The sequence below is a fragment of the Toxotes jaculatrix genome, chromosome 15 (genome assembly GCF_017976425.1).
Source record: "Toxotes jaculatrix isolate fToxJac2 chromosome 15, fToxJac2.pri, whole genome shotgun sequence".
NCBI classification, from domain to species: domain Eukaryota; kingdom Metazoa; phylum Chordata; class Actinopteri; family Toxotidae; genus Toxotes; species Toxotes jaculatrix.
Window position 1 is genome coordinate 1,875,329 of NC_054408.1, and position 18,302 is coordinate 1,893,630.

General features: G+C 44.3%; 1 protein-coding gene across 3 annotated transcripts; it reads left to right on the forward strand.

Annotated features, from left to right (window-relative positions):
- Positions 1-3,434: 3,434 nt before the first annotated feature.
- On the forward strand, positions 3,435-17,925 carry ccdc80 (coiled-coil domain containing 80). Of its 3 annotated transcripts, none has more exons than XM_041057039.1 (10): positions 3,435-5,053; positions 5,282-5,479; positions 6,212-6,711; positions 6,950-7,294; positions 8,393-8,549; positions 11,148-11,284; positions 12,351-12,502; positions 13,414-13,517; positions 16,101-16,184; positions 16,951-17,925. In XM_041057039.1, the coding sequence occupies exons 1-10, from the start codon at positions 4,369-4,371 to the stop codon at positions 17,271-17,273; spliced, it is 2,685 nt and encodes an 894-aa protein (XP_040912973.1). In that variant the 5' UTR covers positions 3,435-4,368; the 3' UTR covers positions 17,274-17,925. The 3 variants fall into 3 exon arrangements, with proteins under 3 accessions (XP_040912973.1, XP_040912975.1, XP_040912974.1); XM_041057041.1 differs by having other exon boundaries at positions 6,212-6,648; XM_041057040.1 differs by having other exon boundaries at positions 6,215-6,711.
- The last annotated feature ends 377 nt before the right edge of the window (positions 17,926-18,302 follow it).

An 18,302-nucleotide genomic window follows, 5' to 3' on the forward strand; every position in this document is an offset into this window, starting at 1 on the left:
GGGGGGGGGGGCGTCATACAATAAATCACTCCTTTACTCCTGACTGGGTTTTCATTTTGTGCTGTTTGCACAAGGTGTGCACAACAGGAGTGGATGGGGTCTCTGGTCTCAGCAAAAACACTTGTGGTCGGGATCAGGCTCCACACCCAGGAACCAGCGACACACACATATACACATATTTGCACGTACACATGCCAGTACGCTCACACACTTTCAAAGCCACTCAGTGTTTTAACGTGTGAAGTCATGTTCTGCTGAAGTCGGGGAAAAAACGGCAGAACACTTTCAAATAGACAACACCAGCCTGAAGAGAACAATGGAGTGAGGATGAGAGAAAGGGATGGAGTTAGAAAGTGACAGCATGAGACAAAAAGAAAAAACGCTTCCCCTTTGATCAGCTCTAAAGTTGGTGTCTGACATATATCAACCTCTGCACGTCTCTTAGTCAAATAGTTTCTATACTCCAGTCCCTCTGAGCTCCACTAAAAGATGACATGTGAAAATCATTAGGTTATTTTGGTCTCATGTGAGCACTGCCCTCTTATTTCTAAGCAGGTCCTTTCTTTCAAGGTCTACCAAGTTGAAATCTTTGTGGATGGATACGGTCGAGGAATCTGCTTCTGAAGCATGTTGGGAGAAAAAAACCCAAAAGGTTCTAATTAAAGGACGTTTTTTGATCTCTGCAGTCAGAATTTTAAAAGTTTTTTGTGTACAATATTTTTTGTCAGAACGTGTCCGTCCTGGGGACACCCCGGCAGCCCACCTGTAGAGTCCGTATCATATAGTAAGACTTAGTCCTGACCACAGCAGTCTGGGTTTGAATCCAGTCAAATCCTCCCATGAAAATGCAGACTGATTTGTCAGTGTGCACCCACACGACATCATAATGTGAATGTGTGTAACATGTGTGACAGGTTTCCCTCTCACTGACCTGTCAGCGGGCTGATAAAACAGAAGGAGAGTTCAAAGGTTAAGGGGCGAGGTCAAAGGTCATCGTGTTTATGAATGCAGTCCTAGACTGGACGTGCTGCGTCAACAAAAATTCACTGGGGTCAGGATGTCACTGTGGAGTGAGACAGTGTTTCCCAAACAGCGTCTCATATTTCCAGAAATGTCCACATTTCAGAAAATCAGCTGATGAGCAGGTCGACACGTCAGAAACAGTTTCCCTGTATTTCCTTTGTTTCTGTAACAATGTAAGGTTGATGACAAACTGATGGTATTTTGGGTGGAAACAGGGTGGGATGAAGCTCCAAGGCGTGGCTGCGTCCACTGAACCCTGACCGCCTGCCATTCATCCACACACCGCTCACTGCTTCACAGGACACATGAGACTTATCATGGCCTTTTGAGCTTTAAATCTCAGTAAGAACTCAAGATGTCAGTGAAGTTTCAGGCATGTCACACTCCCCAGCAAAGCCTTGGAACAGAACATGTGAGGGGCGGATGGCTGAGAACTGAGTGTGGGTTTGTCAGTTTGACTTTAACAGGACAGGGTTGGCACAGGAAAGCCAAAACGTTCTTTCTAAAACAACGTTTCCTGATGTTTTCCTGAAGACTCTGTCCTGAGCTGTGCCCTTTTTCCATGCTATATACTGAATGTTGTGTGTGCACATTTTCAAAGTATAATGTTTTGGCATTTAGTGTAACAGAAAAACAGAAAAACCACACAAGATATGTGTTAATGCAAGTCAATCAAACTACTATTTTTAAAATGCTGCCAGTTAAACTTAACAAAGAAGACAACAAACAGTTTTTCCAAAGAGTTAATACTTGGTTGTTTCTTCCTGGAGCTGTCTCACCACCATATGGAGAATCTTTTAATTTCTACCAGCTGTGAGTTGCTCCACCATTTTCCTTTGTGCACTGTGGAACAAGAGTGTGCACCAAACTTTGGTTTGTCAGTTTTCCAGTGTTAACACATCCTCAAAGCCCAGTTTGAATTTGTACAGCGTGTGCCACAGCAGTCGTGCTCTGTGACCTGCTGAGTCACTGACATCACGTTGTAAACTTCAGAAAATGGGGGATCGTTCATTGTTTATTCCATCGACTGGATGCTGATCTCAGAGGCTCAGTATCAGCTGCACATGTGAACACCACATAAACCATATGTAGAGACTACATCGTGAGCCTTTGCTATGGTTTGCACATCTGCTTTCCTCATGAGTGATGTATGTGTGCCGCCTCTTATATGACTTTACTGGTTTGTCTGAATGTAATAAAGGTCTGTAATGAAGAACCATCCAGATGGAAGTGAAGTCCGCGGTTCAGCTGGCAGTCCTGGGAACGATCTGCACTCTGGCTCATTCAGCGTGAACGGTCTGTGTAGCAGACAGAGGACAACAGTGATTTTGCATGCAGTGTAATTACAGCAAATCACAGAGACTTCTGGGGACATGGTAGATTCAGAATAGGACACATGCAGCAATCAGTGCTCTGTGCAATGCTCATGCTCACCTTACTGTGCTCCTATGCACAATAAGGAGCAGACAGTGACAGACTGAGCCCAGTTCAACCCATCAAAACAGGAGCACAGCCTCTGTCTTCTTTAACCCAAACACACTGAAATCACATCTGAACAATCTCACTCTGTCCTGCAGCTGTTCTTATCTGCTGACTTCAGGAGGAACGCAGGATGCTGGAGGCCCTTTCACTGCTCTCATCATCCAAAAAATATCTATTCAGTAGTAGTTTCACTGTCCTGGGAACCTGCACGTGACTGACATAATGTGAGTTGTGTCTGTTGTGTTCTAGACAGCTGACATCCTCTGGTTTCTGTTGGAGCTTTGTTGTTGTTGGTCTTTTTTTTTTTTCTTTTTTTGTTTGATGAAATATATTTGGGGCGAGGCAGTCGAGCTGGAAGTGGGTGTTGTATATTTTATACAGAACTGATTCTCTTTCCTTTAACTTCTCAGCTATACAGTTCGCTGTGGCAGCGGCAGATACTGGACAGTGTTTTGCCTTTGCAGAGTGGATGTGGCTCAGACCGAGTGGTTTACTTTTCTTAACTTAGGCCTTAATTACAAGACAAACTGGGAAACATCCTCAGAGGAAATGGAAAGAATCTGATTTGGACTGAGAGAGCCATCATAAAAGAGCAAAGACAGTCATTGCAATTATGTTATTTTGGCAATAAACATGTAAAGACAACATTCATTTCCATTTCTTTCTCTCTTTTTCTCACTGTAAACAGAGGAGCAGTAAAAGGATGGCCAGCCTCAAAGTTTAAATGCACACCAGCACTGTATTTCCCTCTAATTCGCCTGTTTCTGCACAGATTGTGCAATCCAAAATAAGAAGCAGCCCTCTGGAAGTAGATGGGAAAATATGGTCCACTTGGAGGCTATCATGGTGGATAGGGATGGGATTTGGGGGCGTTTCTCTGTTGGTTTTAAAGGAGGAACTTGACACTGAGTCTGATTATGGCCATTTGTCTTCCCGGTAAACTGGGCGGCACGGCGGGGGACACGGAGTTTTACTCTTTAAAAATCAACTTTTATTCACCCACTTAATATGTTATGCTTCAGAGCGACTTAAAACCATCCCAGCGTGCGGACAGGGAGTTTGGTACAAAGGGAGCTCTAGTGAAAGGGGAGTTGCAGACTGAACTGGCAGGTCTTGCCATTGCGTCGCCAAGAGTCCGGAGGCTGAGGTTTGTGTGGACATTTCTGGGAAAACCTCCAAAGCTTTTTTTTTTTTTTGCCAGGGAGAACCTGGGAAGAAGCACAGCCGCGTTCTCCTGTGCAGACTCAGCGCAGGTTTCCAGCGAAGTTCAGACTCAGATTTCATGCGTTTTGTCGGAGGTTTCTTCAGGTTTCTTCTTCCCTCACAAAGAGGATCGCATCACAGTTTGTTGGGGATGAAGCAATGAGGATTAACTGGGTGAGTTCATTATCAGAGTGAAAACGTCAGCTTGCGTGTATTTTGGAGATGTGACGTGGTCCAAAACTTTTCCAAAGACTTCATTCATTTTCTCTGGGGGTTGAGGAATTACTACAAAGTTGTGGATGCTTGTGTAACGGAGATGATACACAGTCCTGATCTCCTGGGATTATACTTGAAAACCGAAGTGTTGCTGAGATGAAGTTGTGGATATAACTGTTTACGCACTGCAAACTCTTCTCTTATTCGCCGTGTCTGTCAAATAAAGAGCAGACAGTGAAGTGGACTTCCCCTGTAGAAGGCATGCTCTGAAAAAGATCCCTGTCAGACTTGTTATGTGCCGAGCGCGCTGTTCGTCTTCATCGGGAATAAACTGACTAACAACCTCAGATGCACTAAAGACGCGCCAGGATCACGGGTCCACCGCTGGATCTTTACCTTTCCCTCAGAGAGTGTTTAGTCTTCTTTGTCTGACATCTCGCCAGAATGAGGGCTCTCGTTCTCACTTTAGCTCTGATTTATCTGCTGACCTGGAGAGGCGAAGCCGACGAACAGACTCCTGTCAGGCGGGTTTACCAACGCGCAAGCCTGGGACGTACACAGGTGGGCGCATCGGCCAAGGGGCGCCCCGTCAGACGTATGTACCCTGGGTTTGCTTCCGCAATCTCTTTGAACGCGCCTAAGGATGGGGAAGATGTACAGGCTGACGAGGCTGTGCCAGTTTCCGCCAGGACGGGGACTGTGCAGGGCAGGAGAGCAGGGGGTCAAGGTCTGGTCCCAAGGAGAGGGGTGGCCGGACAAATTGGCTTGCCCAGTCTACCGGACTTGCAGCAAGATGAAGGCACTCCAGGGGCGAGAGCCAGGGTCACTCGGATGCCCAGCGGCGCCGGGTCACCAAATCTTCTGGCCAGTTTCGCAGGGAAGAACCGCGTCTTGGTGATCTCCGCGCCTCATGAGTCAGATGGCTACTACCGGCTGATGATGTCTCTTCTGAAACCAGACGTGTACTGCGAGCTCGCCGAGCGACATGTCCACCAGATTGTCATGTTTCACCAGGAGGGCGAGATGGGGGGCAAGGTGAGGAGGATCACCACGGAGGGGAAGGTGATGGAGGAGCCGCTGGACACAGCACTCATCCCCAGACTCATGAGCTTCCTCAAACTGGAGAAAGGTAAAGAATAGTAAAGAAAGTCTGGAGGGAGATCTCACCACGACAGTAGTTTGTGTGTGTTTGTATTTGGGGTAAGTTCAGTTAGTTAAGTTTTCTGTTGTGGTGACCAACCTGAGCTTACACAGGACAGCACACACCTCACACTCAGATCATCATCTGGGTAAAAACATGACCCAGTGCCTGACATTATTTATATCCTGACCTGATCAGTGGTGTGGTGACCCTCAGGTAAGTTTGGGATGGTGCTGCTGAAGAAGACCCTGCAGGTGGAGGAGAGGTACCCCTACCCCGTGAGGCTGGAGGCCATGTACGAGGTGATTGACCAGTCGCCCATGAGGAAGCTGGAGAAGCTTCGGCAGAAAGGCTTTGTCCAGAAGTGTAAAGGAGCAGGTGTGGAGGGTCAAGTGGAGGAGGGCACGCTCACAGGTGAGAGGGGTTATGTTGAGCATTTTATCACTTTTCATAACTGTCACAGGAGGGGAACAGACAAAGAAACATTAGTTCACACAAATTAGACCAAAAGCACATTTTCTCTCTTTGCACTGCAGTTCACAGGTAAATGTCATTTTGTTTGTGGTTTTCAATGCAATAAAATATCATTTAAAAAAATCTATATCAACATGTCTCTCCAGAAGGAGCAGTGAGTCCTCATCTTTCACACTCAGGGACTATTTCATCACAAGATAATAGTTCCAGTGAAAACTATGACAGTGTGTTTTCTGGATAACTCAGAGTTAAGGAGACATGGTCCCTGGAAAGAGAAGTTTCCGCTGTAAAATGTAAATGTCCTATTTTATCTCTGAGCGGCACAAACAAATTCATATCCATTTCCATTCTGTGTGTGGGAGAAAATCTCAGAAGCAGATACCTCAACAGCTGAGCAGATAAAACCCAAACAGTCTGCAGGACTGGATACTGCTAACGGCAAGAGAGGAAATAAAGTTTTACAAATAGTGAGAAAGAAGATTCATTTTAAAATAAAATATTCAGTGAATAAAGATTAAAGAAATATTTATACTAGATTTTGCATTTTGTAACAGCAATATAAAAGTATGGATTTGTAGTGCTTTATGAGATTCATGTGTTATATCACTGTGTGTGTTTATATATGTGTGTGTGTGTGTGTGTGTGTGTGTGTGTGTGTGTGTGTGTGTGTAGCAGTAGAAACACCTGTAGAAAGAAAACCAGGGAAGAAGATACCAAGGAAGCCCACACAGGCAACAACAACAACAACCACCGCCACAACAACTACACGACCAACCACCACAACCACCACAACTACAACCCGGCCCACGACAACCACCACAACAACCAGAGCTACAACAACAACAACCAAACCTACAACAACAACCACCAAACCCACCACTACCACAACCAGAAGAACCACCACCACCACCACAAAAAGACCCACCACTACCACCACCCAGAGACCAACCAGAGCCCACACCACAGCCCCGTGGCTCCCAGCCCCCAGAACCACTGCTGACCCTTACTATTACAACCGCAGAGAGAGGGAGAGGTACCCGGCTAAAACCACCCCAGCTGGAGATAATCGCACTGACAAGGACAACAGAGATCCACACAGTCGCAAGCTGGTACCTACTACACAAAAACCCTCCAAGATCAAACCCACCAAGAAGAAGAATGGAGGAGAGAAGGTGATTTGCACCTTCTTTTCTGACTGAGAGTAAATTGTAATTGTTTGATAAAAGTGTTTGGGGTTTATACTAACAAACAGAAGCAACTATACTGGTGGAAAACAACACTGTTTCTCTACACTTGGTGTAGACAATGTACTTAAAGAAGTCATCCTGCTGAATAGAAGCTAGGTAACACATCACTGTTTGGGTCCTTATGCATCAGAAATCAATTGATAACATATCTTTATCTGTGCAGATATTGGCCAACGAGTACGAGGACAAGTATGAACCCAGCAAGCCGACAGTGGGTGATCCCGAGGAGACAGAAACCTTCACTGACATCAGTCCCACAAAGAAGGTCAAGGTCAAGCACAGTAAGCATGACAAGAAGAAGAAGAAGAATGACAAGACAGCCAAGAAAGCAGAGAGGAGAGGAAAACCAGGGAAGGAGGGGAAGATCGGGGGAAAGAAAAATGCAAAGAAACTGTTAAAGTACCCCGAGAAAGAGGACTACCCAAAACCCACTAAGAAGCCATCACCCACTCCGAAAGGATCTCTGGCTTCCTTCCTGGACTACTTTGAGAACAGGAGGCGGCTGCTGGTGAGAGCATGACATAACAGCCAGTTCATAAAAGGCTCACTTACTGTCTTTCCTGGCAAATATCCTGTTTCAGGCCTCAGCCAGAGGGAGATGTTTGTCCTCAGAAGCAGTAACATTATTAAACTGCTCAGATTTTACCCCTATACTCTTCCTGCTTTCATATCTGTCTGTTTAGATAGATAGATAGATAGATAGATAGATAGATACTTTATTCATCCCCAAGGGAAATTCACATCTGGCTACAGGCAGTTAGCCTAGCTTAGCATAAAACCTAGAGACAGGGAAACAGCTGGCCTAGCTCAGTCTTAAGAGAACAAAGTCTGCATATGAGACATACACCTCCAAAGCTCATTAATTGGCACGTTTTAGTTTGCCAGGCACGGCCACTTCCTGCCAAGCAACCAGCAGAGACTCCTTTGGAACTTTAGTAGAAAGTCCAAACACTACTGTGAAAGTGAAATTATTTTTTCACAATAAGCAAGCAATAATTAAACCAGCTAATCAGAGTATGGTTCAACAGAAGCGTCTGATGAAACCATGAAGCGTCTCAGACTTAAATTCTTGACAGAACGTTGCACCATTCTGCATCATTTCACAGGAAGTGCGGAGCAGGAGGAGGATGTGATCTATAGTTTACTGTAGCTCCAGTGAGAGGGAGTGTGTTTTCTCAGAAATGGAAAGTTAGGTTTGAAGGCCAAACATTTCAACATCTGGATAAATAATCTATTTCTGATGAATTTTTATAAGCTATAAAATTATTTTTGCGCTTTCAGGCGGAGAATCTTTCACTTGTTCCCCCTTTTTACTTTCTACAGTGTCACTGTTTTATAATCTCACTGTGGCGTGCTAAATGAAGAAAAGGCATGAGCTGCTCCAGCTATCTGCACAGCTGTGTGCTAACAGACTGTGTGTCTCTGTTTTCAGCCCGTACAGATTCTTATCACAGCAGTGCTGTGAGCAGGCTGGGAAAGTATGCCCCATCCACTGCCTGCAGGTTAATGTAAACACCACCTCTGCAGCACACGGTGTGTGTGTGTGTGTGTGTCTCAGTGAGTATACATGACACTCTAACCTCCTTCCCTCCCTCCCTCCCTCCAGCTGATTACGTCCCCCAGTGAGGAGAACAGTATGTATGTTCAGCAGAGGGATGAGTACCTGGAGTCTGTGTGTGAAATGGCCATCAGGAAAGTCTCCATCATCACCATCTTTGGCTCCCTGACCAACTCCACCATGAAAATTGACCACTACCAGCTGGGTGAGTAGCCCCCACATGCAGCTTCTTCTTTCTCTGTGGCTCAAAAGGTGTTTGTAACTAAAACAGACTGTGGGATGATGATTGGCTGCTGTCTCTGACATCAGTGTTATCCCAGCCCTCCCTGGGCTGTTAGTGGTCCTTGCAGTTGTTGAGTCATGCACCTGCTGTGAATAATTGTTTCTGAGAATCCAAGGTCTCACTGGATGTTTTCCACATTCGAAACTTAGAGTGAAGAAGAGAGCTGACGTCTGGTTTCCTCTCTGCTGCTCACAGCCTGTAAAGGTCTCATGTTTTCTAAACTGAAACTCTAAAGAGCATCTTTATTTTAAATATAGCAATTAACCTATCAAAAAATGCCAGGTCTCTTTGTGCTGATTGATCATTATTACATGGATAGTGAATTGTTTTTTTTCTCATATTTTATGGGACTTTAAATAATGTCCGGAAAAGATGCAGAAACTCCTGCATTTGACAGACTGACTACAGTCTTAGCTTTACATAATAATACAGAAATAAACCTACACTGTAAAATATCCAGTATAATTTCAGTAATTCAATGGAAATGATAAATATTATTTCAAAATACTATCATTTCTTTCCATAAGAATTCAGAACTGCATTCTCACCACAGCAGACTGGACATTTGTTTCTGGAAGATGATATAAGATAAGATGATAAGACTCAGTACTATTCGTGTTGCTCACTAAATTTTCCACTGCTGTTGCTGTTCAAACTACATTCAGGGAAAATTTTATGATGTGAACATTCACAATATGAAGACAGAGGCCAAGAGAGGTGTCTGCTGCCACGTCTGCTGTCCTGTCCTTGTTTTACCTTCCTTGCATGATGTCAAACTCGATGCTTTCAGCAGGGATCTCTGCTCCAAGTGTAACATTCAGAATGTAGACTGACTCTGCCAAAGCCACAGTATTGTGTGCTTCTCTGTGCAGGTGACGCTAAACAGTGCTGACTCCTGATTCTCATATTCTTGGCTTCTGTTCTTTTACTTTACTGTGGAGTTTACTCTCTCAGTAACAGCACATTTATTTTACTTTGAAATGTCACATTCCCATTGTGTTTTTAGTGATGATGAGATAGAGTTTGTGTTTTCCTATGAGAAGTCAGATGAGCTCAGCAGCTATTAAAGCACTGACTGTTTCATTAGTATCAGGGGAGCAGGAGGAGCCGCCGCCAGAAAACATACTGTCCCTGTGTATCATCCTAAACAGGGGGGGGGGGGTCAGTCTGCCTCCTCTGGAGCTGATGTGTGAGCTGGAGACAGTTAATTCATCACACCTACACCCACACACACACACACACACGCACACCCACACACACACTCTTAATTCAATTATGACAGCTTTTCAACATCTCCCTTTTATTAAACCTCTCACAGATACTTGTTCAAAAGGAACAAAACCACTGCTGCTTCCATGAGAAGTGCTGTGTCATTTAAACTTGGCAGCTCCTCGTATTTTGAGACTTTTTTTTTTTTATAGCTGTCTCAAACCCGAGGCTTTGGTTAGTGCGTGTTAACGTTGGGACGTACAAACCCACTGTGTAAAACTTTATGAGTGTGTCCCTCCGCATGACAACCAGGTTTTATCCAGATGGAACGATGGAAAAAGTGCCGGGGTGACGTCACCCACCCCCACCTATAACAGGACTCGGTTACACTTTTGTTCCATTTTCCGGCCAGGGGGTCAACATGTGCGTATCGGTGCGTGTGTGTGTGTGTGTGTGAACATGTACTGTATACGATCAACTGCTTCTTTCAGTGCCGCCCCTCCCTCCATTTAATGTGACTTCATAATGTTTGAGTCCCGGGTTGTTTGGCTGGTCAGCAACATGTGTGTACAGTCTGAGTCTGCTGTCTCCAGAATGTCCTGGGGTTTTCCTGATTTGCTTGCTCACACACATCACACATCACACATCACAGAGCGGGTGAAACAGCCACCAAAAAACACAGCTCTGTGGTTTGTGTGTGTGTGTGAGTGTGTGTGTGTGTGTGTGTGTGTGTGTGTTGTGCACATGGTCATGGAGGGAGTGGTGATTAAAGGCTTTTTCTGGCCTGTATAAAAGCCAGCTACAGTAAATTTCGGAGGCATCCGACCCTGTCAGATCTCAGTGAATAAAAGCTGCTCTGTGTCGACTTGTCCCTGATTCACTCTGCGTGTTTCCATTCTGCTCTTCACTTGTCTTGTCAAACACATTTTTCAAAGGAACATTGTTTTGAGCTCAGCAATGGAAAACACATTTTACTCCTAATATCTGAGAACTGAGCACTCGCATTGTGTTTGTGTTGTCATGCTTTATTTGATGGGAAGAAATTTATTGTCACAACTGTACATCATTTCCCATGAAGACGTCTAACAGTTGTTTCTCTTACAGTCTGAGAGTGTCATGAACAATAAACGCTGTCAGTCGCATTTTTCACACACTCACACACACACACACACACACACACACACACAAACCCAAAGCAAAAGCTGAGATGTCACAACAGTACAGTTTTCCTGTAAATCTACTTCCAAGGTCAAAAAAAGCTCAAATCAACAAACACTGTCTCACAGAATCACTGTGTCGTCTTGTCTCCAGAGAACGACAAACCTATGAAGGGGCTTCGTCAGGAGGACCTGGTGAATCAGGACCTGATCACAGAGCTGAGGAAAGAGTTCAGCATGATGCATGATGACTTCTACATGGTCCTCACTGACACCGACATGAGAGTCAAGGTGGGGACTCGATCTCTGGAGCCGTGTCCCGTATTCAGGGGCTGGATCCTCTCAAGTCGTCACATCCAGCTTTTCACCTAATGACAGAAAACGGTTGATTCAGATGAAAACTCACAACAGTCCCATCAGCTGTACTTTGTGTTTGGTGCTGATTAGCTCATGTTAGCATGCTAACAGGATAAAGTAAGCTGGTGAACAAGGTAAACTTTACCTGTTTGAACATCTTAGCATGCTAACATTAGCATTCTGAACATGCTTTTTAATAACACTTTCCCTCCGAGGTTAAACTTCACCCTCTTTCATGTTATGCTGCTTAATTCCAAACAAATTAGCTGTTTTTCTGCTTTATTCATAGCACTGCTGTTGGTCTCCCGGTCCTGTGTTTACACATCCACCGCCCATCTGCCCAACACTTTCATCGTCTCCTTCTATTTGAAGGTGGACCGACCTGTCCTCACACTGCCAACATGCTGCCTCCACTAAAACACTGTTTTAATTCACACAGCATGACATTTGCCCGACACCTGTGTGTGTATACGTACGTGTGTGTGTATGCCAGGGTCAATCACCGGGCTGTTTTCGGACAGATTCATCAAAGAGGCCAGTGTTCTCCTCTCTGCTGACAGAGGCACAGACAGGGAAGTCTGTGAACGTACGAGGATGTGGGTGTGGGTATGAGACAGGCGGGGGCAGAAGGAGCTCAGCGGAGAAAGGTGTGAAAGAGTTAGAGCGAGCTGTGCAGCAGATTCAGCACACCCCGAGGAAGGTGTGAGAGTGTATGTGTGGCTGTGGTACAGTTTCTTGCATGTGTTAGATTTTCATGCTGAGATTTCTTAGTGGCAGAGGTCACACCACATCGATGAACACGTGCAAAAGCTTCCCTTCATCACTTTATTGGAAACAGGTTCACCGCTGATTTAAGCAACAGGACTCGGGTTTCAAATCCTCTGTCGTTTCCAGATCTTTTCCGGGCAGGCATATTGATTTATTTATTCTGTGGTTTCACCAGACTTCAGATCAAACTTTGCGAGAGTATGACTGGTTCTTGTTGATGTTCTTTTGCCAGCAATCCTATGAGGTTCCCATCGCCATGAAGGCTGTGTTCGACTACATCGACACATTCTCCTCCCGCATCCGAGAGATGGAACAGCAGAAGAGAGACGGGGTCGTCTGTAAGAAAGAGGACAAGCCCAGATCGTTGGAGAACTTCCTCTCCAGGTAAGACTGCTTTTAAAAGTTTCTGAACAGCTTTCTCCTCTGGGAAAGTTTTCTGCAGGGTTTTGAAACCCAGTATCTTCAGTGAGGTCAGGCGCTGATGCTGGGAGATAAGACCTGGCTCGCACTCTGTGTTCCAGTTCATCCCAAAGATGCTGGGTGGGGCTGAGGTCAGGGCTATTCCACACCAAACTCAGAAAACCACTGAAGCATTGTTATTGTTTCCTGAAACAAAAGAAGCACATCATTTTCTAAAATATCACAGATGTAGCACTGATACATATACAAAATCCATATAGTGTTTCTTTTAACATGCATAAGAACAACTTCCAACCACCTGAAAAGGCAAATGAATGGCTTCACTCATATTTGCTTTAATAAAACCGTTGGACTGAAAAAACCTGCAAGTCCTTGAAATTTGGACATTGTCATAGTTAAGTATTTTTCTGAGGAACTGGTTGTCAGAATTATTGGGTGGTCCTGACAGGCCGTTCCTGCTTCCATCAAACATCTGTTACTTTGCTCAGTAATCAGCTGGACCACAATTTATAGCTCTTATAAGCAGCACTTGGCAGATTGCAGCAGCCTGTTTGTGTGTGTGTGTTCCTCAGATTTTAAAAGTAACATAAACCCCTGCCGTTCCTCAAGGCTGAATCATTGCACTCACTTATTTTCCTGAGATGTCTAAACTAGACAGGCTGTCTTTTGTTACCATGGAGACCTGGATTCCAGCTCCAGATCACAGTGCTGAGATCTGGCAGGTTTCTGACCATAATTCGGGATTGTCATTCTCTGGCAGTAACAGTATGGAAATATTTTAGTGCACAAGCACGAGCTCCTTGTCTTAGTACGGAGCTTTCACTGCCGCAGCAAAGTGCCACTTAAATCCAGGCTAAAATTTTCTGTGATTGCAGGTTCCGTTGGAGACGTCGCTTGTTCATCATCTCCGCCCCCAGCGACGAGGAGTGGGCCTATCAGCAGCAGCTCTATGCCCTGACCAGCCAGGCCTGCAACCTAGGTGAGTCACCCGAAATCAACCGTCAGTTCAGTCTCTCTTCAGCTAACTCACCTCCCTGAGGTCGGGACAGGAAAGGGACTTTAAAGAAAAACAAAAACAAAATACAACAAAATGAAAAACAAAACAAATCAAAATACTTTTTCACACTTTCTCTTAATCTCTCTTAATAATGTTCTTAGCAGAGCTTTTGAGATCACTGGTGAAACATGGCACTGGACAATGTCCCTGTCATCTCTCAACTTTTAACTATGAAATAAAAGCATTAAAATGCAAAAAAAACAAACGTGTTAGCAAACAGTTGCCTATTTACACATTTAGCAGATACAGAGCAACATTACCTTTTATTTTGAGTCATGTTTCAGGCCACCAATCCAATCTTAAGTCCAGTCTTCCCTCTCTTTTCTCTCCATTTTTGGTCTCCACCAACTCCTGAGGGAAGTGTCTGACTCTTTAGCATAAAGAATGTTGCAATACAATATTTTGACCTCTACAAATTAATTTATATTAACCTCTATTGTACTGGACTCTACAAATAACAGTGACGCAAAATTTCAAAGTGCCTTAAAGTGAGACACTGTGAAGCATTTTTTGCTACATACTGTGAGTACTTTTCTCTCCGGAGTTTCTCCTGTTGTTTTCCGTCCTCTGTGTGTCCGCTCATGCTGACCACTCTTTCTGTGCGCTCAACAATTTCCTGTTGCTGCAGCCAGAAACAAACAAACAAACAAACAAACCAACCAACCAACCAAAAAGCTTCTCTTCCGAGGAAAGATCTACCTTAGCAACCTTAGCGTTACCCAGGCATGTGTCCTGTTGCTGTCTGCCAAAGTATTAGTCAGACCACTTATGAATATGTTAATCACACAAAGAAACTGATTACATGGAATGTGTTTGTTTGCTGAAACCCTCCGGATATTGTCAGCATCTGTGTTTGTGTGTGTGCACACTGTGTGTGTTTGTGCGCACAGGGATGTGCAGAGAGATGCCAGATGACTGAACTGGCAAAGAGCTTTTCTGTGCCTCCCTGACGACGGCCTTTTCAGCCGTCCTCTTACTCAGCTTTTCCACAGTTACTCAACTCTTATTACTGTATATCTCAAAAAGGCACATTTATTTGAACTCTGCAAATATTAACAACCTGACGTGTCCGGCAGATGAATGTATGATAAATGTAAACTTTAAATAGCTCACGTTGAACTTCACTTCTCAGTAAAACCAAATAAATGCTGTCATCAGGAGTTTCTTCCCCACTTGAACCTCATGCCCCAGTCATGTTTATATGAGTTCAAGACTTAGTTTCTCCCTGGCTCTTACTTCTCTCTAACTCTGACTCTTATAACACTATAACACTCAATTCATTAATAAAGGTCACAGGATTCTCGTGACTTTTATTAATGGTGGTTTCTCTTTCATCAAACCACTGAATCTGCAGTTAATGTCAGCACATCAATAACTGTCCTATCTGTCAGTAACTTAACACCAGGCTGAAAATCCACCACCATCTGTTTGAAAACTTTCACCTCTAACTACACCCACAACCACTGCTGAGTCCGGTCTAAAGACTTCACACCTGAGGTGTCAACCTGAGGCCAACAAAAAACAGACTTACAAAGACTCAATTTCAAGGATTTGAGGATTTTTAGATCAATTTTCATTCATGAAAGCTGAAATTGTAAATGTCATGTTTATGAAATGATTTTGCTCCAGATGCTCTGCGCCTCAGATACTAGTTTTTTTATCTCATATGGTTTTGATTGTGCCTCATTTGTACGTCACTTAGCCAAATCAATGTAATGTCAAATATTTAAAGTATAAAATTGAATGGGAGTGGCCAAACAGATGGGCTGAGGAGTCCTCTGATGAATTAACCTACAAGGAACAAACTAAAGGCTTTTAACAACCTGGCAAACCACAAAGAAGTTCTTATTAATGGTTTGTTACTGACATGTGAAGCCTTTATAAATGATTTATTAACCATAGTCATAGCTTATATTTGAAGTGCCTGATGAAATATGCCTTATGTGACAGTGGAATCCATTTAACTCTAACGTCAGTGTGTGCCTCTGTTTTTCCATATGCATGAGTCAGGTGACTCGGGGGAAACTTATCGTTTATCAGCACACCAGGGTCCATGAGGACTTTTTTCCCCTCATGTGTTGCTCTTGGCCGGATTGGCACCCTGGGCTGTTCCCTCCCCCCCCTGCCCCAGACAAAGGCCTGTCCTGCTGACTGGGCTGAAGGCCTGAGAGGTTTGATCCTGGTATTCAGGACTTGGCTCTCACCAAGTAAAGCCAGAGTTCTCCTGTGTTTAATGTGGGCTTTCTCGCTTCAGAGGAAACAGCTTTTTGGCAGGACTCTCCAGACCACCACGATCTCCTCCCTTTACCTAGAAACTGGTGCTTAGGATGGTTCCAATAATAAACAATAATAAACCGCAGTGGAATCAGTTTGGATAAGCAGATGGCCTGATGGATAGAAAGCAGCTGATCAGCATATCACAGACACCATGTTCCCGTTTGACTTTTGCTGTTATCTAAGATATTTTCTTCTCTCTCATGTGTGGTCATTGCCGTGGTGACAAAGGCCTGAGGCACATCGCCATTCTAAAGTTGGTCGGCACGGAGGCGCCGGATATGGGCGGAGTCTTGGAACTCTATCCTATCAATGGTAAGAACAAAAAAAATAATCCATGGGGCTGCGGCTCAGGCTTGTCTGCAGCGAACACACTAACCCACACATAGCGCCTCTACTTAGGCACACAGCACCTCATTTTACTGAATGCTAAGACAATGCCAGCAAACCAACATTCAGCTCACTTGTTTCACTACAAAACAACAGTCTCTCCTCACAGTACAAGTCAAAAATCTTGCCCCAGATCTGCCCTCGCTCCGCAAAACCAGAATCCCAATCAGTCCAGAAATCCCCCCGCACAGGCCAGTGTTTCTGCATCCCACCTCTCATCAGTAATTAACCATATACTGCAGTAAAGAGAATCTACGCTCCGTTGATCTTCCACCGTGTCCCCAGAGGAACCTCAAAGATCTGTTATTAACAAAGACAATCCCCATAAAGCCCTGCAGCAGCAGCATACCCATGTGTGCTGCTGCTGTGAATAGGGACTCAGGACCAAAGTAAAAATGGATTTCTTTCATTTAACATGACCTGGTAGATGTTGCTCAAGAGAATTTTTTATCAAACGAAGAATAAACTTTACTGGAGGAAGAAAAAGAAATGAGAGTCAGGCTTGTGCAAGACTGTAGAAACCAGAGCTGCTGCCAGTGGTCTGAAGATGTTGAAATTTCTGCCTTTGGTATTTGAGCTCAGCGTGAGGAGATACAGTAAATGTCAAACAAGGCTGCAAAGGAAAACATGGCTGTTCTCCCTCCACTGCAAAAATAAAAAAATCTGTCTTAAATACTTTCATTCCATCCAGGGAGTGCTACTGTGGAGCGTGAAGGGCTGTCAGCCACCCTGGTGAAGGACATGAGGAACTACTTCCAGATCAGCCCGGAGTACTTCTCTATGCTGCTGGTGGGGAAGGACGGCAACGTTAAGTCCTGGTACCCTTCACCTATGTGGTCCATGGCTATCATCTATGACCTGGTAGACTCTATGCAGCTACGCAGACAGGAAATGGCCATCCAGCAGTCACTTGGCATGCGCTGCCCTGAGGACGAGTATGGTGGCTATGGCTACCATCAACATGGCTACGAACATGGTTACCAAGACGGCTACCACCAGGGCTATGGTTACTAACTGGTGTTTTGGGTGTGCGCTAACCGAGGGATGCACAAGTTAACTCCTCCCTTGGCTTTGCAGCTGGTGCTTGGCTTCATCAGACCTGTAACCTTTGACCCGTAACCTTTTTAAATCTTTCCTACCCATCCACCACCAGGCAGTTGTCACAGATGAAGCAGTCCTTGAATGTTTTGTAGCACTTAGTGGAAGCCTCAAACCTGCTGCTTTCACCTATCCACTTCTTTGATATAGTTTCTAGCATAGTGTGCTGCGAATACTGCTAATTTTCAGGGGGCTTTAATCGGAGCAAGTTAGTCCGTAACGCGTAGATGAGCCTGGAGGTTCACGAATCTATTGTGTACTTTAGTTTTACGTTTTTCGCATTACTGACTTCAGACGGTGTTTTGCACGTTGTAACGTTATGTTTCCTTCTCTTGGTCAAATTTACATCATCATGTTATCAGCACAGACCTTTATTTTGTAGATAATGGGCTAAAATAAGACATATATGTATTTATTGGACATCTGTTGCATTTGAGGTGCAGTCAACAAATATTTTATGAAAAGAAGCTGTCACATTATTTCTCTTTTGTAAAGTCTCTGTTGCTATACAGTGTCCTTATTTATACTCTGTTGTCCTATATGAAAAATAAACATTTGTTTACTACCAGTGATGGTCTTTGTTTGCTGTGCACAGTACATCAGGACTCACAAGCAAAGATTCAGTGTAAGAGAACTGCAAGAATCTTTAGAGCTACATCTCCTCCTAGTGGCCAAATAATAAGTAGAGGGGAACTACTGACCATTTAATACTGAAGACAAACCCTTCGAATATAAAGAAATGCGTCTTGTAGCAGATTAGAAATGTAAAATAATGAAGCTTTGACCTCTGAACACACTAAATCCCCACTTGAATTCTCTTTAATTCTCCTCCTCCGTCTTCTCCTGCCGTCTGTTTTCACAATCCTGTTCCTTCTCTTTCCTCACCTCTCTGTACTCTCATGTTTCTCCACATTACTTTACCTTTAAATTTCCACACTGTTACTA